The sequence below is a fragment of the Nomascus leucogenys genome, chromosome 11 (assembly GCF_006542625.1).
Source record: "Nomascus leucogenys isolate Asia chromosome 11, Asia_NLE_v1, whole genome shotgun sequence".
Taxonomy (NCBI): Eukaryota; Metazoa; Chordata; class Mammalia; order Primates; family Hylobatidae; genus Nomascus; species Nomascus leucogenys.
Window position 1 is genome coordinate 104,415,029 of NC_044391.1, and position 23,671 is coordinate 104,438,699.

Sequence of the window (23,671 nt, forward strand, 5' to 3'; positions counted from 1 at the left end):
TCAGGAGTTCGAGACCAGCCTGATCAACATGGTGAAACCCTGTCTCTACTAAAAATACAAAATTAGCTGGGCATACTGGCGCGTGCCTGTAATCCCAGCTACTTGGGAGGCTGAGGCAGGAGAATTGCTTGAACCCGGGAGGTGGAGGTTGCAGTGAGCCAAGATCATGTCATTGCACTCCAACCTGGGCAACAAGAGCAAAACTCTGTCTCAAAAGAAAGAAAGAGAGAGAGAGAGAGAGAGAGAAAGAAAGAAAGAAAGAGAAAGAAAGAAAGAAAGGGACAGAGAGAGAAAGAGAGAGAAAGAAAGAAAACAAAGGCTACTATGAACAAATTAACAGCTTTAATCACAAGAGCATAAATGTGTATGTGTGTGGCTCCTGTATGTGTGTGTGTGTTTCATAGCCTGATAGCTAACTGGCTATGAAACAGTTTCTAAACAGGCCAGAAAACAATGCTTGGTGTGGGCCTGGGTCTCTTAGACCCCAAGGTCAGGACAATGCCTGCACTTAGGCACAAAGATGCACTGTTGAGAAGGGCAAGTCTAAGATGAAATCCAGCCCATGTTCTCATCACTAAGTCTTTCAACTCTCTTTTACCTCTTTGCCTGGAGGAAAGAGGGTACTTTTACTAATTAGTTTGTCCAGACTGGCTACCATATAGTCTTTTTTCTCTAGTACAAAGGCACTCCTATGCCAGCCCCGGCCCATAAGCTCTGACCCTGGAGTCAGACAGACTCGGGTATGGATTCTAGCCCTGTGGTGTGGTATTTGGCAAGTTAACTTCACCTCTCTACACTGCAGCTTCCTCATCTGTAAAATAAGGAAACCGTCTCTCTCTTTTCTGCATAGGGTGACTCCCAGATGCAACAGGACTCCCTTTACCTTCATGGCCTTCTTGAAGCTGTAATGAGGAGACAATCCCTGGTCCCCAGGCTCCATTCGTATCTTACAGAACACTATTCCCCTTTCAAATAGGTAGATTTGCCTCTGGCTGGGTTTAAATCGAATCAAATCCTTCATTTTATAACGATCCTTGTGAATTGTCCAGACGCTGAAAGGGCCGTGCAGCAACAGCTTGCCTAGTTTTCCAATATCGTCCTTTTGGAAACACACATACAGGAAAAGAAGCTGTAAAATTACTTGACAGAGAAAGAAGCCTTTGTGGCCTGTTTTCGAATTTTATAAAGCATGCTTCTTTGAGGTTTACAATTCTAAAAGTGCTATTCAGGCTGATCTGTCACTAAATCAAAACTACAATTTTGTGAGCTTCACTGAGTGTGGCGCCGTTTAGTTCTATAAGGAAATCAATTCAGCTATGAAAGGTAATGCTATACGTAAAGAATGTTAGAAATGCTTGAGCTAGAGATATGGGGACTGTGGTATTCTTGACTCAATTAATTGTAACTAGCAGAATTCAATTTCCTCTGCGCTATGTTTGATACATGACAGTCTCCTTCAAAGGGACAAGAAATTAACATTTCAATTATGTCCAGTAGAGATAGAATTTTGGCTGCATTATGGACCCATGAGCATCTGTGTGTTCCATCTGCATCCTAACTTCTGCGTCAGGTATATGAGGACCTGAGAACATGAAGCTTGTTCTGAAAAGAGAAAGTTTAGTACGATCTAATCTTCATAACATTGTAATGGAAATAGTAACTGCATTCAACTCTGAGTTTTTCAGAGTGAGTCAACAGTGCCAAGATAATACCAAATGACAGATTTTTAAGAAGTCTGTTTGACTCTAGGCATACACTGTGATGCCTCTCTCCACCAGCAAGGCTGCCTTTGTCATATGTCTGGTTGAAAGTCCAAATGAGATGACCCTGGCTTCTCTGAGCTCTCTTCAAAAGATAGTGGACTAAGATGAGCTGGGAGCGAGGCATTTTATCTGGTATTTTTCAAAACTTCAATTGCTTAAAGCAGATAAGAATTCATTTCCCTGAATAAAAACACCAAAAGGAACAAATTATTTGAAGGGGACCAAGACAAAGAAATCTCCCTAAGTGACCTCTAGCTGAGATCAATCCCTATGATTTCTGAGTTAATACCAGAAATATGTACTTCATTCATAATTGATTGGACATTTTTATAATTTATTGTTTATATGTTGGGCAAACTCTAGGTATCTTTTTTAAAAAAGAATTGACTTTACTTCTGAAACATTAAAAGAAAAACTTCAAGAGCAATAGACTCTAGTCATTTCTATGGTGTCTATGGCGTTATTTTCTATGTTAATTTTCTATTTTCTTCTTTGGAAAATTTACATATGTAGACTGTGGTGAATAAAACCCTCAAACTCCCAGCCACGAGGCCTTCTTTCCTAAAAGCCAACGCTCCTGTTCTGTGTTAACAGTTCACCACATTCCAAAACAGAAGGGTAGATAGGTCCATGAGGACCCTGGAGAATTTTTTCACTCTATCTGCATCCATCAAGGACCCACTCAAATGGAATCACTACAGACCTTAGTGAGTGCTTTTTCCTTTAAATCCATTCAATTCATACTCAATATCAACATAAATAGTGCAGGAAATACGTTTTAGTAAAGGCAACTGGTAGAAGTAGATATTTAATATTTGCTGCATAAATAAATGTTATCAGCACAGGTTGAGCATCCATAATTTAAAAAATCTGAAATCCTCCAAAATCTGGAACTTTCTGAGAACCAGTATGACACTGGAGGTGAAAAATTCCATACCTGACCACATGTGATGGGTGGCAGTCAAAACAGTCAAAATTTTGCTTCATGCACAAAATTATTTTTTATTTATTTATTTTTTTGAGACGGAGTCTTGCTCTGTTGCCCAGGCTGCAGTGCAGTGGCACGACCTTGGCTCACTGCAACCTCTGTCTCCTGAGTTCAAGGGACTCTCCTACCTCAGCCTCCCGAGTAGCTGGGATTACAGGCGTGCATCACCATGCCCGGCTAGTTTTTGTATTTTTAGTAGAGCCAGGGTTTCAGCATGCTGGCCAGGCTGGTCTCAAATTCCTGACCTCTGGTGATCTGCCCGCCTCGGCCTGGGATTATAGGCATGAGCCACTGCTCCTGGCCTTCATGCACAAAATTATTTAAGACATGTAAAATTACCTTCAGTCTGTGTGTATAAGGTGTACATGAAACATAAATGAATTTCATGTTCAGACTTGGGTTCCATCCCCAACACAACTCAGTATGCATGCAAATATTCCAATCCTCCCCTAAAAAAAAATAAAGTCCAAAACACTTTCGGTCTCAAGCATTTTGGCTAAGGGATATTCAAACTTGTAGTTTCTGTCTTACAATGTATTCACTCTCTACCTCATTTTAAACATTTGACGCATCTTACAGAAATATATACAGTATAGACAGATAGAAAATAACCGAGGGAATTAAGGTGAAGAAAAAATAAAGAAGTTGGGAGCTTGGCGCCTGCCTGTAGTGGCGACTATTTGGGAGGCTGAGGCAGGAGGATCACTTGAGTCCCGGAGTTTGAGGTCAGCCTGGGCAACATAGGGAGATCCCCATACCTAAATATAAAGATAATAAATCAGATGAACTGTTCCAGAAGGTGTAGAAGATAAAAGAAAAGATGAAGAGGTTATACGTAAAATGCATATAATAAAGACATTTAAACTTGCTGTAGACTTGGCTCTGACTTTCTAATAGCAATACAGAGGGAAACATGGTGAGTGATATGATTTATGATGTCTGAAGACATACACAAACCAGTTGTTCAGGAAAAGCACAGCTACTCCTACTAAGACATAAGAAACATTTCTCCCAATGATACGTTGTCACTGAGCAACATCCTCAACCACGCCCTGTGATAGAAAGAGGAACATGTTTTAGGTTAAGCTGCTCGTAAGAACACATTTGGTCAGTGTGGAGGCTCAGCTGTCAAAGTAATTCTAGAAGAGGCTAGGATGATGGGGGAAGGGGGAATAAGTCGAGGTGTACACTCTCTAATGACTTGTAGAAGATGGGGTGACGTGAGTTAAGGCATCTGCAAGGCTGTTGTAGAGGAAACAGCCCCAACCAGAAATGCTGAAGAGGCAGCCTCAGGCAGTAAGGTTTGTGCTTTATTACCTCTGAACTTTCCTTATCACCCCATCCACAGCCATGCTGCTGCACCTTCATAGCCAAGTAATCAGGGGATGTGAATCCAGAGAGGTACCAGCAGCTGATCATAGGGCCCCCAGCATAAAAACAATGTGCCAGCGGTGGGCGGTGGCAATGTGATCTCTCCCTGAACTGAAGAAAACAGGAGGAGGTGGTGACCAGCAGGAGATGGGGCTGTGAGATGCTTCAGGGGAAAGCAGGCAGTGGAATAAACGAGAAGGAAACAACTATGAAGAAGGTGAGTCATTAGAAATTATGAGGAAGAGGAAGAAACTGACGGAAGGGAAAAAAACAGTCAGTAGGTGGTAAAAGGAGGGGCGAGCAGGCATGTGGGTGCACTTGACACATACAGGCAGGGCACACAGGTAAGAACCCCGGCTCCCTCCCCAGGCCCAGGCCCCAGAGCTGCTATGGACCCTGAGTTTGCTCAGTTCCCATCTCCATGAGCCTGGCTTTGCCATCGTGACTTCTTGAGACGCTGTAGGTCAGCTTTCCAGTAAGCCCATTATCACTGGAAGTGACTGGAGGGAGTCGCTGGGTCTTTCAAGTCTGGCAGAAACATATGGGCACATATCCTCTGGGTCATGTTGCACAAATGTTCTCAGGACCACGCATATGACGGGATTGCCCATCTCCACGCCCAAGGTCCAATCTCCAGCAGGTGAGCACATGCCCTACATGGTGCTGGCAAAGGGCAGGCACATACACTGTTCACCGTCATCAGGGTGTGTGCTGTGTGGAGCTACTCCGCCTCCAACAGGAAGCTGCAGGGACATTCCCTGAGCAGGAGCAAGAATGAGCTTTTCCGTCATGTGTACCTGTTCTTTCCAACTAGACTGTAATTGATCTAAAGGTCAGAGACCACGTTGCACAACCTCTGTCAAATACGTGTTTCCCAGTATTTATTTATTTATTGGCATTTAGTGGTGCTTGGGAGTAGGGGACAGGAAGCAAAATACTCATTACTGTGAGGGAATATTGATTTATCCAAGGAATTCATTCAGCAATGCCCCTGTACTGGGTTGAATAGTGTCCCCCAAAAACTCACGTCTATGAGAACCTCAAAATAGGACCTTATTCGGAAAGAGGGTCTTTGCAGATATAATTGGTTAAGATGGGGTTGCCCTGGGTTAGGATGGGTCCAAATCCAATGACTGGTATCCTTATAAAAAAAGAAAACAAAGAAATGGAGACGCACGCTGAAGGAACAGCCATGCGAAGGCAGAGGCAGAAATTGGAGTGGCACAGCTGTCAGCCAAGGAACTCCAAGAATTGCCGGCAGTCACCAGAAGCTCGGAAGAGGTAAGGAAGGATTCTTCCTGAGAGCCCTCAGAGGGAACGTGGGCCTGCTCTCACTTTGACTTTGGACGTCTAGCCTTCAAAACTGCGAGAGAATAAATTTCTGTTGTTTTAAGTCATGTAGTTTGCAGTTCTTTGTGACATCAGCCCTAGGAAACGAATATACTCCCAACTGTTTTCCACCAGTAACAAAGAAGTGTGGCCATGTCACATGGTGTGTGGAAGAACCTGATGGTTGTGAACTCAGAGATGGAACATAGGGGCTACCTCAAACGAGTGAGAGATAAGTTAGATGGCCTCCTCTGTACAAGAAGTGATAGCAAAATCAATTAGTAAATGCTACCATTTTCATACCTGGGCATTCTGTAGGTAAGAGCCCCGATACAAGGATTTCAAATGTGACTACACTGGCCAAATGAAGAGTCTGGCTGAGAGAGTGAATCTAGGGAAGCTGGCCTCAGCAAGAGCTTCTTTTGGGTGCCCATGTTTCCATTCCTGGTAGTAAGAGTTAATGTGACTGTCACAAACTTATTGCACAAAGAAGCAGGAAACATCTGTATAAATGTGTCCACACAGAGCCTGAGTCCAGAAATGAAAAGCAGAAGCTGTGGGAGCCTGTGATTACAATAGCCAGGGGCAAAGAGGTTTCTTCCTTTCCAGCCTGAGCAGGTCCCCATATAACTTACCACTAGGGCTGTTTATTCAGCATCTGCTGGGCACCAGGCACAGTGCTTGGTGCCTTACCCATCATTTAATCCTCATTTACTCCCAGCAACCGCCTGTGATACAGGTATTGTGTGTGGGGGTGGGGGGGTGGGGAATGAACAAGATACTTTGCCTGGGTCACCAGGTCACCAGGATTATTTACTCAGCCCTATCTCTGCAGCTAACACTGTGGTAAGGAAAGAGGAAACTGAAACAGAAATAAAATCCTGGCCCTAGCCCACAATGAACCTACAATACAAATACATCCTTTAGTGGTTTATATAAATTTGTTCCAAAAAGGAAGACTGTTTCATTCAATCTTTAAAATTCAACTTTCCCTGGCAAGTCAGAATTTAAATGCATCTCTATTATGCATTGGATTTGGAAAAAAAAAAACAAACTTTTTTTTTTTTTGCAAATGGATAGATGTAAATTATATCTCAGTGTTCCACAAAACAAATTTGTTTGGAAAAGAATTTTAAACTTCTGTGATTAAATTAGACCGAGGACTAATTAAGTACGCATAAAAAGGAGAAAATATAAATATCAGAAGGGATTTTTTTCTAGTTGCTTTCCAGTTGTTTAATTGTGATAATTTAATTATCACATTCAATTTCTTTCCTTTATAAAACCAGGTTAATATTAAATTTCAAGCAGAGAAACTAAGAGGTCAAACTCTGGATTCAGCCATGCATATAGCATGTGATTATAAACACCTGTAATAAAACTCTACAAAATGGAGACAAAGAATCTCAGAATCATTTGAGCTGAGTTAGAGGTAGTTGTTTGTCATCTCTAATCAGAAACAGATAAAGAGTGGAATAGCACCCTGGATAGGGAATGAACAAGAAATAGTCCAAGCAGACAGCCATGTAATCTTGAGTGAATTAACTCTTCTTTCCATGGATCATCTTTTGAATCAGAAGGTTGAAAATTCCAATCTACTCCTCCATAATTCAACAGGATTATACAAAACTGTCAGGAGAAATTAGCTAATGTATTAGATGTAAAAGTAAGTTAAGTCTTAGCAGAAAAGGTACCAAAAAGCATCTCACAAAGGCACAATTCTGAGGACACATGGTCAAAAAAGGTCCTTTGCTTTTTGCGTGTAAAATCTCCAAATTCTGTAAGCTGGTTCATCCTATTTGCATGCAAACTGGCTTGGAATGAAATTAGGGCAGAATGTTATTTCCTCATGTTTTAACCATTCTTTTCTCACAGCCTCCTCCTCCCATGTTATTTACACTGTTTCCTGCCCTGTGTATTGTTTCCAGGACATTCATTAGATTCAGGGAAATGAAATTTAATAGGGATGGCTAACACGTGATTCAAGATTTAAAAAGGAACAGAAAGATGCCCCGAATTGACCTAACAAATTGTTCCCTTGACTTTCCTCAGCCGAAGAAAGAATTATTACCAAGAAAATGATCCTTACACACACCCTAACCCTACACTGCAGTTTATGCATATCCTCTTGAATCATGCATCAGTCATCCACAGCGACACCTTGGAGTCCCAGGGGACAGTAACAGCATCATGGCTGGGATCACAGCAAACCCCGTGGGGCTAAGTTTCTGAGATCCAGGCCCAAGAAATACCAGTGTGGGAAGTAAAAATATCTCATTTTTCGGACCTTAATAACTTTTATGGTTTGATTTATGACAAGGAAAGAAAAGTCATTTCCTCTACCAAGACCTCTCAATACATGGTATGTTCAAAACCAGATAAAAATGAAAAGAAAAAAAACAGAGAAGGAAAAAGTATAATATAATCACAAGTGACAAAAAAGCAGAAGAGGGGGTCACAGTGATGTGATATAAGAAGAACTTGGCCGGGCACAGTGGCTCTCACCTGTAATCCCAGCACTTTGGGAGGCGGAGACGGGATCACGAGGTCAGGAGTCCGAGACCAGCCTGACCAACATGGAGAAGTCCCGACTCTACTAAAAATACAAAAAAAAAAAAAAAAAAAAAAAAAAAAAAAAAAAAAATTAGCTGGGTGTAGTGGCAAGCACCTGTAATCCCAGCTACCTAGGAGGCTGGGGCATGAGAATCACTTGAACCTGGGGGGCAGAGGTTGCAGTGAGCCAAGATTGCGCCATTGCATTCCAGCCTGGGCGACAGAGCAAGACTCTGTCTCAAAAAAAAAAAAAAAGAAGAAGAAGAACTCAACCTGCCATCGCTGGCTATGAAGCCATGAGCCATGGAGCGTGGGTGGCCTTTTTAAGCTGGAAAACTCAAGGGGACGGATGCTAGTCTCCAAAAAGGAAAGGAAACACCTTGATTTTAGCCCATAAGACTGTTGAACTTCTGACCCTGGAACTTCAAAATAATAATAATAATGAATTTGTGCTGCCCTAAGCCACCAAGCTTACGGTAATTTATTATTATGACAGTGAAATAAAACAAATACATCTGAATCATAATCTAGAGTACTTCAAAGTAAAAAACAAAACAAGTCGAATATTAACTATGCTCCAGTCTCAAAGAGATTATACAGTTATAGGGGATGTTTTGCCTGGAATGCCTGGGACCAGCCTGCTCCAGATTAACACTGATGCTGGAGCTCAACTCCCCAGCATTGGCCTCTAAATGCATCTCTTGGGTTTTCTTTAGACTATTTGGATTAATGCATGTACACTATATACTTTTGGGGCCTCTTCTGGGATCTGTGATACAAAATTGGGGCAAGAATATAGGACCTGTTTCCAAAATACTTTTCTTAGAGAAACTCTGAAACAAGAAGACAAATCTTTTACTATTTTAATAATGCCACGAGTTAGAAAATAAATTGCTCCTCAGGACTTTTCCTCTGCCCATATATGTTCTGGCCCTTGACTTTCTGGTTTGTCCAGACAGTGGGTCAGTCCCACATTCAGAACCCTGAGGAATAAATCTAAGATTCCTGACGATGCCAAGGGACTGCTTGGAATCTGATAGCACGGGTTTACTGAGCGATTTAGGTGACTTTCCTCAGAGTCGAATTCCTTTACCATAGACGATGTCTCTGACTTTGCCACAGCCCCTCCTCGCTGTGTAGTATTGCACCTGCCTTTTGTGTGAGATGCTCTAACACTACTATGGAACATACCGGACATTCAGTCACTGCTGCTAGGTCCACAGCCAACTCACAGGACTTGATCAAATCCTCTATCACTGCCAAAGCTTGTTGTAGTTCAGCTGAGAATGCTGAATCCTTGGTTCTCTTTGGCCTGTCCTGTGGAAAACAAATGCCTTGTTGGAAATCAAAAGTATACCACCTGCAAAGTGAAGAAGGAAAACAAGACAGAGATGAGGAGCCAGGGATCCAGCCAACCCTGACTGAGAAGGGTGGATATTGATCTGTCTCCCTGCTCCCAAAGCATGGTGGCTAAAGATGCTTGCTGATTTAGGTATATGATATAGAGTCAAGCAAAATCATATACTTCTGTGCATTGTACTAGTGAAGAATGAAGTTCATAAATCATGGAAATTATACTCCTGCTACATAAGAAACATATAGAATTCAGCTATATATATATATATATATATATATATATATATTTTTTTTTTTTTTTTTTTTTTTTTGAGAGAGAGAGTTTCACTCTGTCACCCAGGCTGGAGTGCAGAGGCACAATTTTGGCTCACTGCAACCTCTGCCTCCTAGGTTCAAGCAATTCTCCTGTCTCAGCCTCCAGAGTAGCTGGGATTACAGGTGCGCACCACCACGCCTGGCTAATTTTTGTATTTTTAGTAGAGATGGGGTTTCGCCATGTTGACCAGGCTGGTCTCGAACTCCTAACCTCAGGTGATCCGCCCACCTCGGCCTCCCAAAGTGCTGGGATTACAGGCGTGAGCCACTATGCCTGGCCAGAATTCAGCTTTTTTAAAGCATGGAAAAACCTAGCTCCTTTTAAATAGGCTTATCTCTCTTTTATATCCCTATTCCCTGGGGCCTACTGAAAAAAAAAATACCATATGGCTGGCGGGTGGCTCATGCTTGTAATCTCAGCACTTTGGGAGGCTGAGACAGGCAGAGCACTTGAGGTCAGGAGTTTGAGCTCAGCCTGGCCAACATGGTGAAACCCCATCTCTACTAAAAATACAAAAATTAGCTTAGTGTGGTGGCAGGTGCCTGTAATCCCAGCTACTTGGGAGGCAGGAGAACTCCTTGAACCCAGGAGGTGGAGGTTGCAGTGAGCCCAGATTGCGCCATTTTACTCCAGCCTGGATAACAAGAGCTAAACCCTGTCTCAAAAAAAAAAAAAAAAAAAAAAAAAAAAAGTAGCTGGGTGTGGTGGTGCGTGCCCGTAATCCCAGCTATTCAGGAGGCTGAGGCAGGAGAATCGCTTGAACCTGGGAGGTGGAGTTTGCAGTGAGCCAAGATTGCACCACTACACTCCAGCCTGGGCAACAAAGTGAGACCTTGTCTCACAAAAAAAGAAAAAAGAAAAAGGAAAAGAATACAATCTGAGTATCATATTCCTATATTTAATGTGAAAGCCTTATTCCTATGGGAAAAATTATACTTAAAATCATCCCAGAGGAGGACATTTTTAAACTCCTATACAGACAAAGAACTCCATAGAGGCTGCTATGTGGAAATTTACTAATGATTTACATGTAAAAGCCATAACATCATATTTGCACACTGAATCTCCCCCAACTCTGTCCTTCCTTCCTCCACTTGTCCCTGGCCCTCCCCACATTGCACCACCATTAAAGATGCCAAAGAGATAAGCCGGTGCTCTGCACCTCCCAAACACAGAAACTCAGCATTCAGCAGAAAAGCAGTAACTAATTAAAGAGACCAATGTTCCAATTACAACCACAGTGACATTTAGGATGTGATTGGGATGATTGTTTCAGCTCTAAAGGCTTTTGCATGGGCTTGCGGTATTTTATCTCCCTGCTACCTACATGCTGTATTTATCTGTTACCTGGTAAATACACATAAAAAAATTTTGGTTTATTCAATGTATTTTTTTAACATCTCAATTTCTACAATGAAGAACAGCTAGCCCCTTTGCTGCTCCCCATCTAGCCCTGACTCTTTTTGTCTCTACAGCACAATGTAGTCACAGGGTTTAATATTTTCTTAATCTGTGCGGAAGCACTGGGTATTTGCATCTTTGGATGAGAGACATGAGTGACAGGGCTGATGAATGGAACAGATCATGCTGCTGCCTCTGAAAAACGTATCATGGATTCGTAGCTTCTCATTCATAATAAAGAAGCTTCACTTCCTGGTAAAAGAAACAGACTCTCCCCTGAATTTATTTTAACATCATCAATAAGGGATTAAGAGTTCTTGGCAGGGCGCAGTGGCTCACTGTAATCCCAGCACTTTGGGAGGCCGAGGAGGGCGGATCATGAGGTCGTGAGATCGAGACCAGCCTGGCCAACGTGGTGAAACCCCATCTCTACTAAAAATACAAAAATTAGCCTGGCATGGTGGCAGGTGCCTGTAATCCCAGCTACTCAGGAGGCTGAGGCAGGATAATAGCTTGAACCCGGGAAGCGGAGGTTATAGTGAGCCGAGACCCTGCCATTGCACTCCAGCCTGGGTGACAGAACGAGACTCTGTCTCAAAAAAATTAAAAAAAAAAAATGTTTTTTAATTCTTATACCGGGCATCTTCCTCCTTACCAAACACTGAATGCTCAGTTTCCTTTCAGATCCTCACCTGCTCCTATCCCCCTTCCTTCCGCTAACCCTCCTTCACAAAACACAAGGTGGCTAGGGTTCTGAACTGTATAATGCAGGGTTCAGAAAAATCCTTAAAAACATTATTAAACTCCTCTAACTAGGGCTAGCTCCTCTTGCTCCAGGCTGTAAAAATATGACCTGTGTCCTGAGCTGCTTCTGTTTTCAACGGGTCCTTGTCATCCATTCTGAGCAGAAAGGGCATGCAAATGACTGCCCCATGAGACATGTCTCAAGTGTTTCTTGCTAAAACCAGAATATTCTATAGGGAAGGGAAAAGAAACCGCACTGCTAAACCACAGATTTCTTCCTAACCTGGTGTCATCACGGTCACCATTTCTTCTAAGGGAACTTTGGCAGACTCTTAGAGTTCACACACACGCACACACACACACAGAGGAGAACAAGGTATAACATATACAAATTAGATATACTAAGAGGTACAAAGAAGAAAACATAATCCTACCATTCAGGAAAGCCACAGCAGACATTTTATCATATTTATTTACTTCTAGTCTTTTATGCATGCATTTTACGTATTTGCTTAATTTCATTCCCATTAAAATTTTTTTGGCTGGGTGCAGTGGCTCACGCCTGTAATCCCAGCACTTTGGGAGGCCAAGGCGGGTGGATCATCTGAGGTCAGGAGTTCGAGACCAGCCTGGCCAACATGGCGAAACCCCGTCTCTACTAAAAATAAAAAATTTAGCTGGGCATGGTGGCGGGCACCTGTAATCCCAGCTACTTGGGAGGCTGAGGCAGGAGAATTGTTTAAACCCCGGAGGCGGAAGTTGCAGTGAGCCAAGATTGCACCATTGCACTCTAGCCTGGGCAACAGAGTGAGATTCTGTCTAAAAAAAAAAAAAAAAACAATGTGGAAGGAAGAAAATATATTACCACTTCCCTTTGGGCTGCAAATCCCTATTTCAAAATTGCCTTTAATTTTTTTGTTTTTTTTTTCTTACCTATGAGTTATAGGATACATACTATTTTAGAAAATCTAGATAATAAAGACCACCAAGTAAAATTGCTACAAATCCTCCAACCCATAGACAAACACCATTAATAGTTAGTTATACAAAATGTAATATTTAATATTGAGTACCTTAGCCGAGCCTCCTAGTTCAGCTGGGTCTATCTCCATATCTTCAGGAGACTTGAAATCCAGCAGACCCTGCGTTAACCCAAAAGTCTTGTTGAAAATTAAAATGTAGATTTCCATCAAAATGTAGATTGTCAACAAAATCTACTGTGCAAACTATCTGCCACCAATGCTAAGCTGACTGAGAACGTGTGTAAATGTGTAAGAGGGAAAGAATAAATGATGTATTTGGCACGGGGTTCTTTCCACAAACCTAGAATCATATTGTACACACTATTTTGTAGACTGCTTTTTCTCATTCAACAATATCTCATGAATATTTTCCCATGATATTATGTTTTTCTAAAATATGGGCTTTGATTGTGGTAGAGTGTTATATCTTACAGATAAACCATTTTTCTCATTCAACAATATCTCGTGAATATTTTCCCATGATATTATATATTTTTAAAACATGGGCTTTGATTGTGGTAGAGTGTTGTATCTTACGGATAAGCCATACTCGAATTATAGTCCCCCTTATCATTAAACATTTAGGTTCAACAATATTTTTTACTATAATAATGAAAATAACTTTTATGCATTTTTCTTAAAGCTAAATTCCTAGAGTGGAATTGTAAATGTTAAGAGTTTTGAGGCATATTTCCAAGTTCTTCAGGGGACTGTGTCCCTGCCAGCTATATATGAAAGCCTGTCTCACCAGCCCCTAGCCTACAAGGGGTAGTACCATTTAATCAAAAATCTTTACCAGTTGAATGAAGAGAGAAATCCTACCTCACTGTTGTTTTAATTTGACTTCCTTAGATAACTAGAGGTGTAGAACTTTTTTAAAAAAATGTTTGCTACCAGTGTTTATTCTTTTGCAAATTGCTATGTCCTTTGTGCATCTTTTTATTATAATTTCCAACAGCTCGATTCATTAAGCATACTGATCATCTGTTACATATTTTGTTCACATTTTCCCCAATGTTTCATGAGTCTTTCTTTAATGGTATAAACTATCACTCATCACCCTCTCCCCAAGATCCCATGATCCTTTCTAAAGCATGAGGCAATCATTCCAACATTCATGCTCTTTCAATCCAGCACGTGTGTGCGAGATGCAAAATAAGCTCCGCCCCTGGGGATGGAGAAGGTCCTAGATAGGACTACAAGGTCGTTCCTTTCCTTGCAGGCACGTAATGGCCTGAGCTGGTTACACAGGCACCAGCAAGCTTAGCTGTGGGGACGCTGCTCTGGTCTGCCTTGGGTAGCTCCCACGGCTCCTCACAGACCCCCCCGCAAAATATTTTATAGTAATTCTATCTCTTGTTTCTTCAGTGAAAGGCAACTAACAAAACCTTCTAAGTCCTTTTAACCTGTATTATCTCATTTAATGCTCGCAACAAGCATACCAGGAAAGTACTATTATTATCTTATTTCTACAGGTAAGAAATCTGAGGCTGAGAGTGGTTAAATAACTTGCCTGAGTTCACGCAGCCTGGAAGGGTCAGAGCCTGGATTCAGACCCAGGTTGTTAAACTCTTGAGTCTGTGTTTCCAGTGACGATGCCCCACAGCCCTCTGCATCGGTACCGAACCTAGCTCCTGTGTAAATGTCACCTCTATGGGAAAGCTGGAGCCTAGGCTGAGGGAGGGAGGACCATGACTTACGTCCTGCGCACTCCTCACTGGGCCCAGAGGTTGGACTTCTAGAATAGGAATGACAGTGACAATGGGACATGCAGGGGAGCATGAGGCCCTGAGTGAGTGCTGGATCAAACATGCTCCGAGGTGCTGCTCGCTGAAGGAAGCAGATCATTATCCTCATTTATATGGTGGTGTGACAGCTCAATGTCTAAGATAACAGCTACGCATCATGCAGAGCTTCCTGGGCTGTGCCAAGCCCTCCGCATGTGCTAATCATCTGCTTCATAACGATCTTATGGAGGAGGTTCTAGTACCCTCATTTTACATAGAGGAAAACTAAGGCCCAAGAGGTCAAGGTCTCATAACTGACAAATGGCAGAGTACACCGAGGCTGAAACTGCTAATGGAAAGCTTGAAAGGAGTAACTTTGAAAAAAAGTTTTTCAAATTATTTTTACAGATGAGGTCTTGCTATGTTGCCCAGGCTAGCCTTGAACTCCTGGACTGAAGGGATGCTCCTGCCTCCATCTCCTGAGTAGCTGGGACTACAGGTGTGTGTCATCATGTCTGGCCGGCAAGGGGTAACTTTTTCTGAGGGGAGACTGTTGGGCAATGAGCTTAACCTTGCTGAGCCTCAGTTTCTTCACAGTCCAGAGCATGGCTGGTATGTCTGATTGTGGAGATTAAACAAGAAATACTGGAATCCCAGCACTTTGGGAGGCTGAGGTGGGCGAATCACGAGGTCAGGAGTTCAAGACCAGCCTGGCCAACACGGTGAAACCCCATCTCTACTAAAAATACAAAAGTTAGCCAGGCATGGTGGCGTGCACCTGTAATCCCAGCTACTTGGGAGGCTGAGGCAGGAGTATTGCTTGAACCTGGGAGGCAGAGGTTGCAGTGAGCTGAGATCGCGCCATTGCACTCCAGCCTGGGCAGAGTCTCACTCTGTCTCAAAAAAAAAAGAAAGAAAAAAAAGAAAGAAAGAAATACATGTGGGGAAGTACCCAGTAAACAGGAAGTGCTTGTTTTTGTTTGTTTGTTTTTTTATTAAGAAATAATGGGCCGGGCGCGGTGGCTCACGCCTGTAATTCCAGCACTTTGGGAGGCCGAGACGGGCGGATCACGAGGTCAGGAGATCGAGACCATCTTGGCTAACACGGTGAAACCCCGTTTCTACTAAAAATACAAAAAAATTAGCCGGGCATAGTGGCGGGCGCCTGTAGTCCCAGCTACTCGGGAGGTTGAGGCGGGAGAATGGCGTGAACCCAGGAGGCGGAGCTTGCAGTGAGCTGAGATCGCGCCACTGCACTCCAACCTGGGGGACACAGCGAGACTCCGTCTCAAAAAAAAAAAAAAAAAAAAAAAAAGTGGCCGCTGGGCAAGAGCTACCTAAATGCCTTATACAGGTTAATTCAACAGACAACTTATCATGGTGGCCCAAACCTTTCTCTCAAGCTCACACAGAGAAAACTAGCCACGATAAGCCCTCATATCCTGTTTGGGGTGTCTGAGAATGCTTGCCTGCAGATGTGCTAGTGTCAATGACTTATCACTAAGGAGGGGTAAAGGTCAGAGAGAGAGAGAGAGAAAACTACTTAGGGGTTCAGGGTTCAGATATAGCAAAGTTCATTCTGTTAGGCTGCTCTCAGGGTAAGATCCTAAATCTAAGAATGGAAGTCAGTGCTGCAAAGGGAGAGAAGGCTTCAGTTTTGTCTTCTCCCTTCCACAAGTTAAAATGCCCATAAAACAGTAACTTTGGGGAAAATCACAGTCTCGCTCCCAAAGAGCTCTCCTCCCCTAAGCCAGGCTCCTTAGTAATTCGTGCCCTGAGCTAGACATTGGACTAGTGAGGCCCTCAGGTGCCCTCCAACTCTATGATTCTTTGGTCTTACTCCACATTGAAGAGGGCTGATTTAGAGTTGGAGGAAAGAAAAAACCTGCAGGATAGACATATCTTCAGCCTTAGAAGACCAAGGCACAGCTCTACATGTATAGCGACATGGGCACCACAGTGCAGGTGTCTGGTTTCCCACCAAGGAAAAGCACTGTCTCATTGATTTTACCTTCAACAGCATCTGGTATTTTATAAGTCTCTGGCTTGGTCCTTTAAGATACTTAAAAAGAGGGAGATTGTGATCCAGTTGGCGCTGGCATACCTTTAAAAGCCAAATAGAAACAACATAAAGCAAAACGAACAACACACACAGAACAAAAGTGGCAGTGCTTAGGTACAAAACACAAAATTGCTTTTCCTGGACAACAGGGGCAGCTGTGTCGAGCAGCTCCATAAGGCTGTGGGCTTGTTCTGTCCCCTAGGAACAGTGTGTGAAATAAGACAAAGAGGAAAGAGGACGGTTTGGCTAACATTTTTACAGGCATCTAGGGAAGCAGAACCATTTATTTCTTTTAGAAAGCAAGTTCACTAGAAGACAGTGGGGCATTTCAAGTCCTTCTGAGAAGGAGGCTGCCTGTCTTCAAGTTGGGGGCCGCCAGAGTCTATTCAGGCCATTTGGAGCCTGAAGGATACAGATAGTTTGTAAATATCATTCCAGGGAGCCCAAAGTGTGACATTTTTGACTTAGTTTCATCTTTAAAACCCATCCTAGAAGAAGACACTGGTTTTCTCACCAGATATAGGTGCTCCTCACAGGCCTATCCCATAGAGACCAAACGCTGTGTCGAAACTTTTCATGTGTAATTTCAAAGTATGGGACACTTCAAATAAACATAAATCCCAAAGCCAAATTCCTCTCCCTAGTCCCACTTTCGATTTCTTTAACAACTTGATGCATAGAAACATTTTCCAGGAACAAGTTTGTCTTCTCAACATTACCCCAAAGTAGGCGCAGTCTTGACACTCTTGCCAGATTGCCTTAGCTCGGGGCAGATTCTTATGGTATTTAAAATATATCTGAAGATCTTCTTTCTATGTGGGAAAAAAATTAGAACAAATTAATCAGGTAGCATTTTTCAGTAAGTGGACAGGATAATACAGTTTATTCATTCATTCAACAAGCCAGAATACTCTAATAAGTAAGGAACTGGGGGTGCACAGTAAGTAATCTTATGTTGGGGGGCGTGTGTGATGGAGAGATAAACAGAAGGCTTTAAACAACCATAACTACCAGACATAGGTAGGCACAGAGTGCTCTGGGATCATCTACAAGGGCTATTGGTAAATACGTAAGTAGACTCACAAACAGGAATTGGTTTTTATCTTTATCATTCTTTTCCTGCCCTTTGTCCAGGACATCGACATCTCCCCACAACAGGTCTGCAATGAGTAGTAAAACTGACAGAAAAGAGGCTGGTGTTTGATGGTCCCCCTCTCTTCTCTCCCCACTCTCTCCTTGTGGTCATGATGACACCAACCCTGCAAAGAAGCCCAAAAAACCACCAAAAGATGGAAACATGCCAGAGGGGAGATGTGGTATATCGGGCAACCAATATGGAGCTCAGTCATTTGGGCAACCCTCAAAGTGACAGGCTCCGCCTCAAACATCACTTTCAACCTGCAGCACAAGACTCTGAGACAGGAAATGTTATGTGACTGTTTTGGAGCTAGAGAGCAAGGAGGACTCAACGTGCTGTTCAACCTGTATTCTCGTGGTATCAAAGACGCTGAGAGGTGGGCACACATCTGCCAATATCCTGGAGAGAAAGCACACTCCAAGCCTCTGGAGTCAGCTTGCCAGCTTCACACACTCTATCAGGGAGCCTGGCCCACAGCGGCTGTGCTGGCCACAGACCTCATGCCACTCCGGTGGAGAAGCCCATGAAGCCACCTCCTTGCAGAAGTCTGTGACCCTGTCCTCCTGCTCAGCCCAACTCTGGATTTCCTTCCTGTCAACACAGATGATTTCTTCCCTTGCAGCTTCAATGATGCCTATTCTACTCCCAAATACATTGCTATAGTGGATGACTTCCATTTCTGTAGCTCTTTCTTTCTCCCAATAGGTTGTAAGTGGTCATTTCAGCATAAGAACTACAGCAACCGTCCTTTGCTATTCCCTCCAGGAAAAAAATGACACACACATTTAAGACAGATTGCCCTTGAAAAATGTTCAGACTGGTTAAGGAGCTAGAATAATAACTCAGAGCTTAAAAATATAGTATTGACCTAAATTGCTCTTCTAAAGGCTAACAGTCCAAAATTCCTCAGAGAAAGGTTGTCCACTAACCAGCAACACACAAAAGTGCCCAATTCTCCTAATCTCCTTATAGAATGAATCAAGAGGCTATAAAATTGCTACCAGAAACTTATATTCACACAAGAATACATAATTGCTTATGGATTAAGACTGCGGGGCTCTGGTGGCGGATGGTCCAGGTTCAGTTCTTGGCTTTGTCAAATACAAATTATATGGCCTAAAGTAAGCTACCTAACCTTCCTAGACTTCAGTTTCCTCATCTGTCAAGTGGGCCCATAACAGTAGTCAACTCCTGTGACTGTTGTGAGATTAAATGAGATGATGTATAGAAACCTCTCAACAAATGCCCAATGGATAGAGTACTCAAAAAATGGTGGCTATTGTCAAAGCACTTTTTACTTTGTAGAATCCTCTGCATGCATTACTTTGTTTCCCACAACAACTGAATATATTGGTACTATTAGCCTGTTGTGTGGAGGAGGAAAGTGAGATTCCAAAGGTTTAAGTTATTTATTGGAGGTCAGGCAGATAGCAAGTGGCTTGACCAACATGATAAATCATGTTTCCTGACTTACCAGTTACTCCCACATATCAGTGTGAGCACCCATTCCAGTGCTCTTTCCATTTTACCATGTGAGATCTCAGAGCACTTGGAACCCACAGTACACTATGGACAAATATTATTCTATATAGAACATGGTCTCTGGAGGAGAATTGTTTCAGAAGATACAGGCTAAAGAGGCTGATTAAAACACTTGGTCAGAAGACTATTTCAAAATTCATTATCTTGGAAGGCCGAGGAGGGTGGATCACAAGGTTAGGAGATGGAGACCATCCTGGCCAACATGATGAAACCTCGTCTCTACTAAAAATACAAAAATTAGCCGGGCATGGTGGCACATGCCTGTAATCCCAGCTACGAGGGAGGGTGAGGAAGGAGAATCACTTGAACCAGGGAGTCGGAGGTTGCAGTGAGCCGAGATCGCGCCATAGCACTCCAGCCTGGGTGACAGAGCGAGACTCCATCTCAAGAAAAAAAAAAGTACTACTTGTATTTTGTCTCTAACATCATAAATCATATAGGGCTAAGTCAGTGTTTTCTGTCTGGGTTAATGATTTACAGTGTTCCTCCCAACATGGCGGGGCGCTATAAAAAACTTTGTAAAACTTTACAGTTTAGGAGAGGAATTCAGAAAAGGTATTTAGTTAACAATTCTCTGACAATTTCCTCATATTGAACAATTTGATAATATACACTTTCCCACAGGAACTTTGCCCATTTCTCATTGAGCAATTTAAATAATCTTTGCAGTAATGACATACACAACCATAAAATACTTCTAATCTCTGAAACTAGATTTCACATTAGTGGTTTGATAAGTGCAAAAACTCAAAATAGTATATAAAGCACTAATAATGTAAGAGTTCAAAAAAATTAATGAATCAGAATGAGTATAAAATAGTTTTCAGTGTATGTTGAATTCTGGTGCTTTGATGCAAAGCCTATGATGAGTTGACATGGAAAGCCATATGGGGCCACCAAAGGGATCTGAGCATTGAAGATTCCTTCTCTCCATTAATGTCAAATATCTTGAAATCTGGAGGCTTTGTTTGCTTCCAGTTATCATAAGCATTGCTCTTAGCCTCAGTCATAATATGAGTTGCTTACAACTTTAAGTTGTTTGATCTGTTGCCTTGGGCTCACAAAAAGAAAAATAAGAAAGAGAATGAGAAGGACTAGTTGAGAAAGAGAGGAGAAATGAGAACTATTTGGAAGGCACGGGGGGTCAGATCATCTCCATGGTCGCGTCCTAGAAAGCACCTGGTGGGGATTGATGTTGGGTGAAACATTTCTCTGTGGCAGCTCCCACTGGCCCATACAGCCTATTTGTTGCCTAAAACAGGGTGGAGAAACAGGGAAAGAGGGAAGAAGTCTGGGAGGTGGGAAGACAGGGTAGTTGGAGGTATAATGTTGTAGGCCAACACGTTCATAAATTGAGTACTAAGCCTACAGGAAGCTGTAGATTAAAAATTTTCTAATCATCCTCTATGTCATAAAAAATAGAATGGAAATAAAATGTATTTCCTGAGATTTTTAGTTTAACACTGATGCTTCTCCTCTTGAGAGCATTAGTAAAGCTTTATTGTGGGACTCTAACCTCACTGTAAGATTCTTGTTTTAAAACGTAGTTGAGTCATTCAGAAGAGGATCCTCTGCTTTGGGGACCATGGATGGCCAGCCTTCCATTTCATGGGGCTTTGCAGGAAGCCAGCCTGGTGGTTACTTCCACATATCAGTGTGAGCTCAGTCAAATTGGACTCACTCTCACCTTGGATAAAGTCAGATAAAGCTGGGAGGCCAACTCATGTTTTCCATTCAAAGGGCAGATACAAGATGTACTGTCTTGGCAAATTTCAAGTGTATGGTACAGTATTATTCCATGATAGTCGCCATGCTGTGCACTATATTTCCAGAACTTACTCATCTCATAACTGCAAGTTTGACCAACATCTCCCTACTTCCTCTAGACTCCAACCCCTGGCAACCACCCTTCTACTTCAATGAGCTCAACTTTTTTGGATTATACACACACACACACACACACACACACACACACACACACACACAATGGTAATGAATGTATTCATTAACTTGACTGCGGTAATCATTTCACAGGGTGTAAGTATATCAAACCATCATGTTGCATAATTTGAATATATGCAATTTTTATTTGCCAATTATACTTCAGTAAAGCTTGGAGCCTGGGGGAAGCAGATATGTTTTTAGACCATTGGTGTTTCCATTTGTCCTTGTCACTTAACACAGAAAAGTAAGGGCTGACTTTAACATGATTATTTACTGGGAGTACAGACTTACTCTCTTGAGAAAGCAATGTGCCAGAAGTTCAGGGTTCTCAGCACACTTTTCCAACTCTTTTAGAAAAGTCCTAGAAAAATAAAAGCATACAAGTAATAATGTTTTGATTTTGACATGTAGATAATTAATTTTTTAAGTACAATCACATAAGGTTTCAAGAGGTGCCTAGAAAAATGTTCTCCAGGCCTTCTTGTTCTTATCTCCTACACATTGATTCAGAAAAAAAAGCTGTATTCTGAGGTATTACTACAATTACCCTGAAATCACTCACAACTTTAAGTTGTTTGATCTGTTGCCTTAGGTTCACAAAAAGAAAAATAAGAAAGAGAATGAGAAGAACTAGTTGAGAAAGAGAGGAGAAATGAGAACTACTCAGAAGACACAGGAGGTCAGGATCATCTCCAATTATCAGAACACAGCTGTGCTGGTAATTCTAAGCACTAGTCATAGACAGACTGGATACACTCACTGATGCTCCCTCTTACACGAAAATAACGTTCATAAGAACTGCTGCTGCCGCTGTTGCTGTTACTAATATCATTGACAGCTTACTATAAGCCAGGCATAAGCTAAGTGCTCCACAAATAGAATCTCATTTAATCATCCACCAAAGATAGGGTTTCATAAATATAAAACCTGGGGCTCAAAGAGGCTACATAACTTCTCTCGGGAAATCAGCAGAAATGGGTTTCCATTTCAGTTTTGTGTCTGACCAACGGACGAGGGATGGGGTTAGGAAGCAACTGTGGTTCAATTCACCAAGGAGCTTTTCTCCCTCTCTGAATTAGGTGTGCAATCTTGGGGTCATCATAGCAAATAAAGAGAGTTAACAAGTTACTATTCCCATATGTGTAACATGAAAGGGTTTGAAGATGATTTCCAAAGTCCCTTATTCCTGCAATTCTCTAGAACTCAATATCCAAGCAGCCCTGGGTTAAAAGTACAACTTGTTTGAGCAGTCAGCATTTTCTAACACCCTAGTTCCCAGCATCCCCTTATGATAATGGTATGTAGATGTGTATCTCGGTCATTTTTGTATTCCCAATGCTGAGCACAGTGCCTGGCACAGAACAGGTGCTCAAAAAATGCTGATGCATGAATAATTAAACAAAGGAACACTCAACTGCATACAACATGGATGAGTGACACCGGGTGCCTGTTCCTTTGATGTCTCTTCCCTTCCTCCCCAGGGATCCTGTGGGACTTCTCCCCTCCTTTCACTCCAACCCACCCCAATCCAATCCACTGACTCCAAACCACTTGCTTAAACCTGACAACATCTAAGCGTTTTCATCTCCCAATTCCATCAGTCTCATTTCCACCCTCTCTTACTCTCCATTCTTTCTGATAACGTAAATTGTTATATACCTGTTGTGAAATTCATACAGTTCTCTAATATTCCCAAAGAGAAAGTCCTTGTTATTCTGAAGAACATCTGGAATTAGATGCTTTAGCCAAATAAAATCCATTGGAGTGATATATCCCTGCAGAGGTGGAAACAAGGTAGGTATTACAAACAGGAACATACCAGAGATCATCTGAATTAGCTACTGCAAAAACCAAAACTTTAGTGAAATGATTGAAGAATATAGCACACTTGTTTCTTGAAAGCTATTGTATCGAGTACTTTCTTTTGATATCATTTTCCTCATGTGCCCACTTTCAGAAGGAGATGGCTTAATGGCAATGATAATAAAGTGGCATTTTTGTGGGAAGAACAAATATATTTAAAAATGTTTACGTTACACAGGTTTAATGTAAAAGAAGGGAAAATGTACCCATTGTTTTATGACCTAATACAATTACGATTATTATTATGATTATTATTGAGACGAAGTTTCACTCTTCTTGTCCAGGCTGGAGTGCAATGGCGTGATCTTGGCTCACTGCAACCTCCGCCTCCTGGGTTCAAGTGATTCTTCTGTTTCAGACTCCCAAGTAGCTGGAATTACAGACACGCACCACCACACCCGGCTAATTTTTGTATTTTTAGTAGAGACAGGGTTTCACCATGTTGGCCAGGCTGGTCTCAAACTTCTGACCTCAGGCAATCCACCCGCCTCGGCCTCCCAAAGTGCTGGGATTACAGGCATGAGCCACTGTGTCTGGCTCAATAATTATTTC

The 23,671-nt window shown here is 42.2% G+C and overlaps 1 protein-coding gene across 2 annotated transcripts in view; it reads right to left on the reverse strand.

The window, feature by feature from the left end:
- MCF2L2 (MCF.2 cell line derived transforming sequence-like 2) overlaps positions 1-23,671 on the reverse strand; it is a 246,979-nt gene that overhangs the window by 28,932 nt on the left and 194,376 nt on the right. For both annotated transcript variants that reach the window (XM_003256530.4, XM_030822875.1), the window contains 7 exons: positions 22,916-23,031; positions 21,548-21,617; positions 17,352-17,444; positions 16,582-16,674; positions 12,895-12,963; positions 9,196-9,321; positions 884-1,099 (listed from right to left, as the gene is read on the reverse strand). In XM_003256530.4, coding sequence (XP_003256578.3) covers positions 884-1,099; positions 9,196-9,321; positions 12,895-12,963; positions 16,582-16,674; positions 17,352-17,444; positions 21,548-21,617; positions 22,916-23,031 — 783 coding nt within the window. The remainder of the gene's footprint in view (positions 1-883; positions 1,100-9,195; positions 9,322-12,894; positions 12,964-16,581; positions 16,675-17,351; positions 17,445-21,547; positions 21,618-22,915; positions 23,032-23,671) is intronic.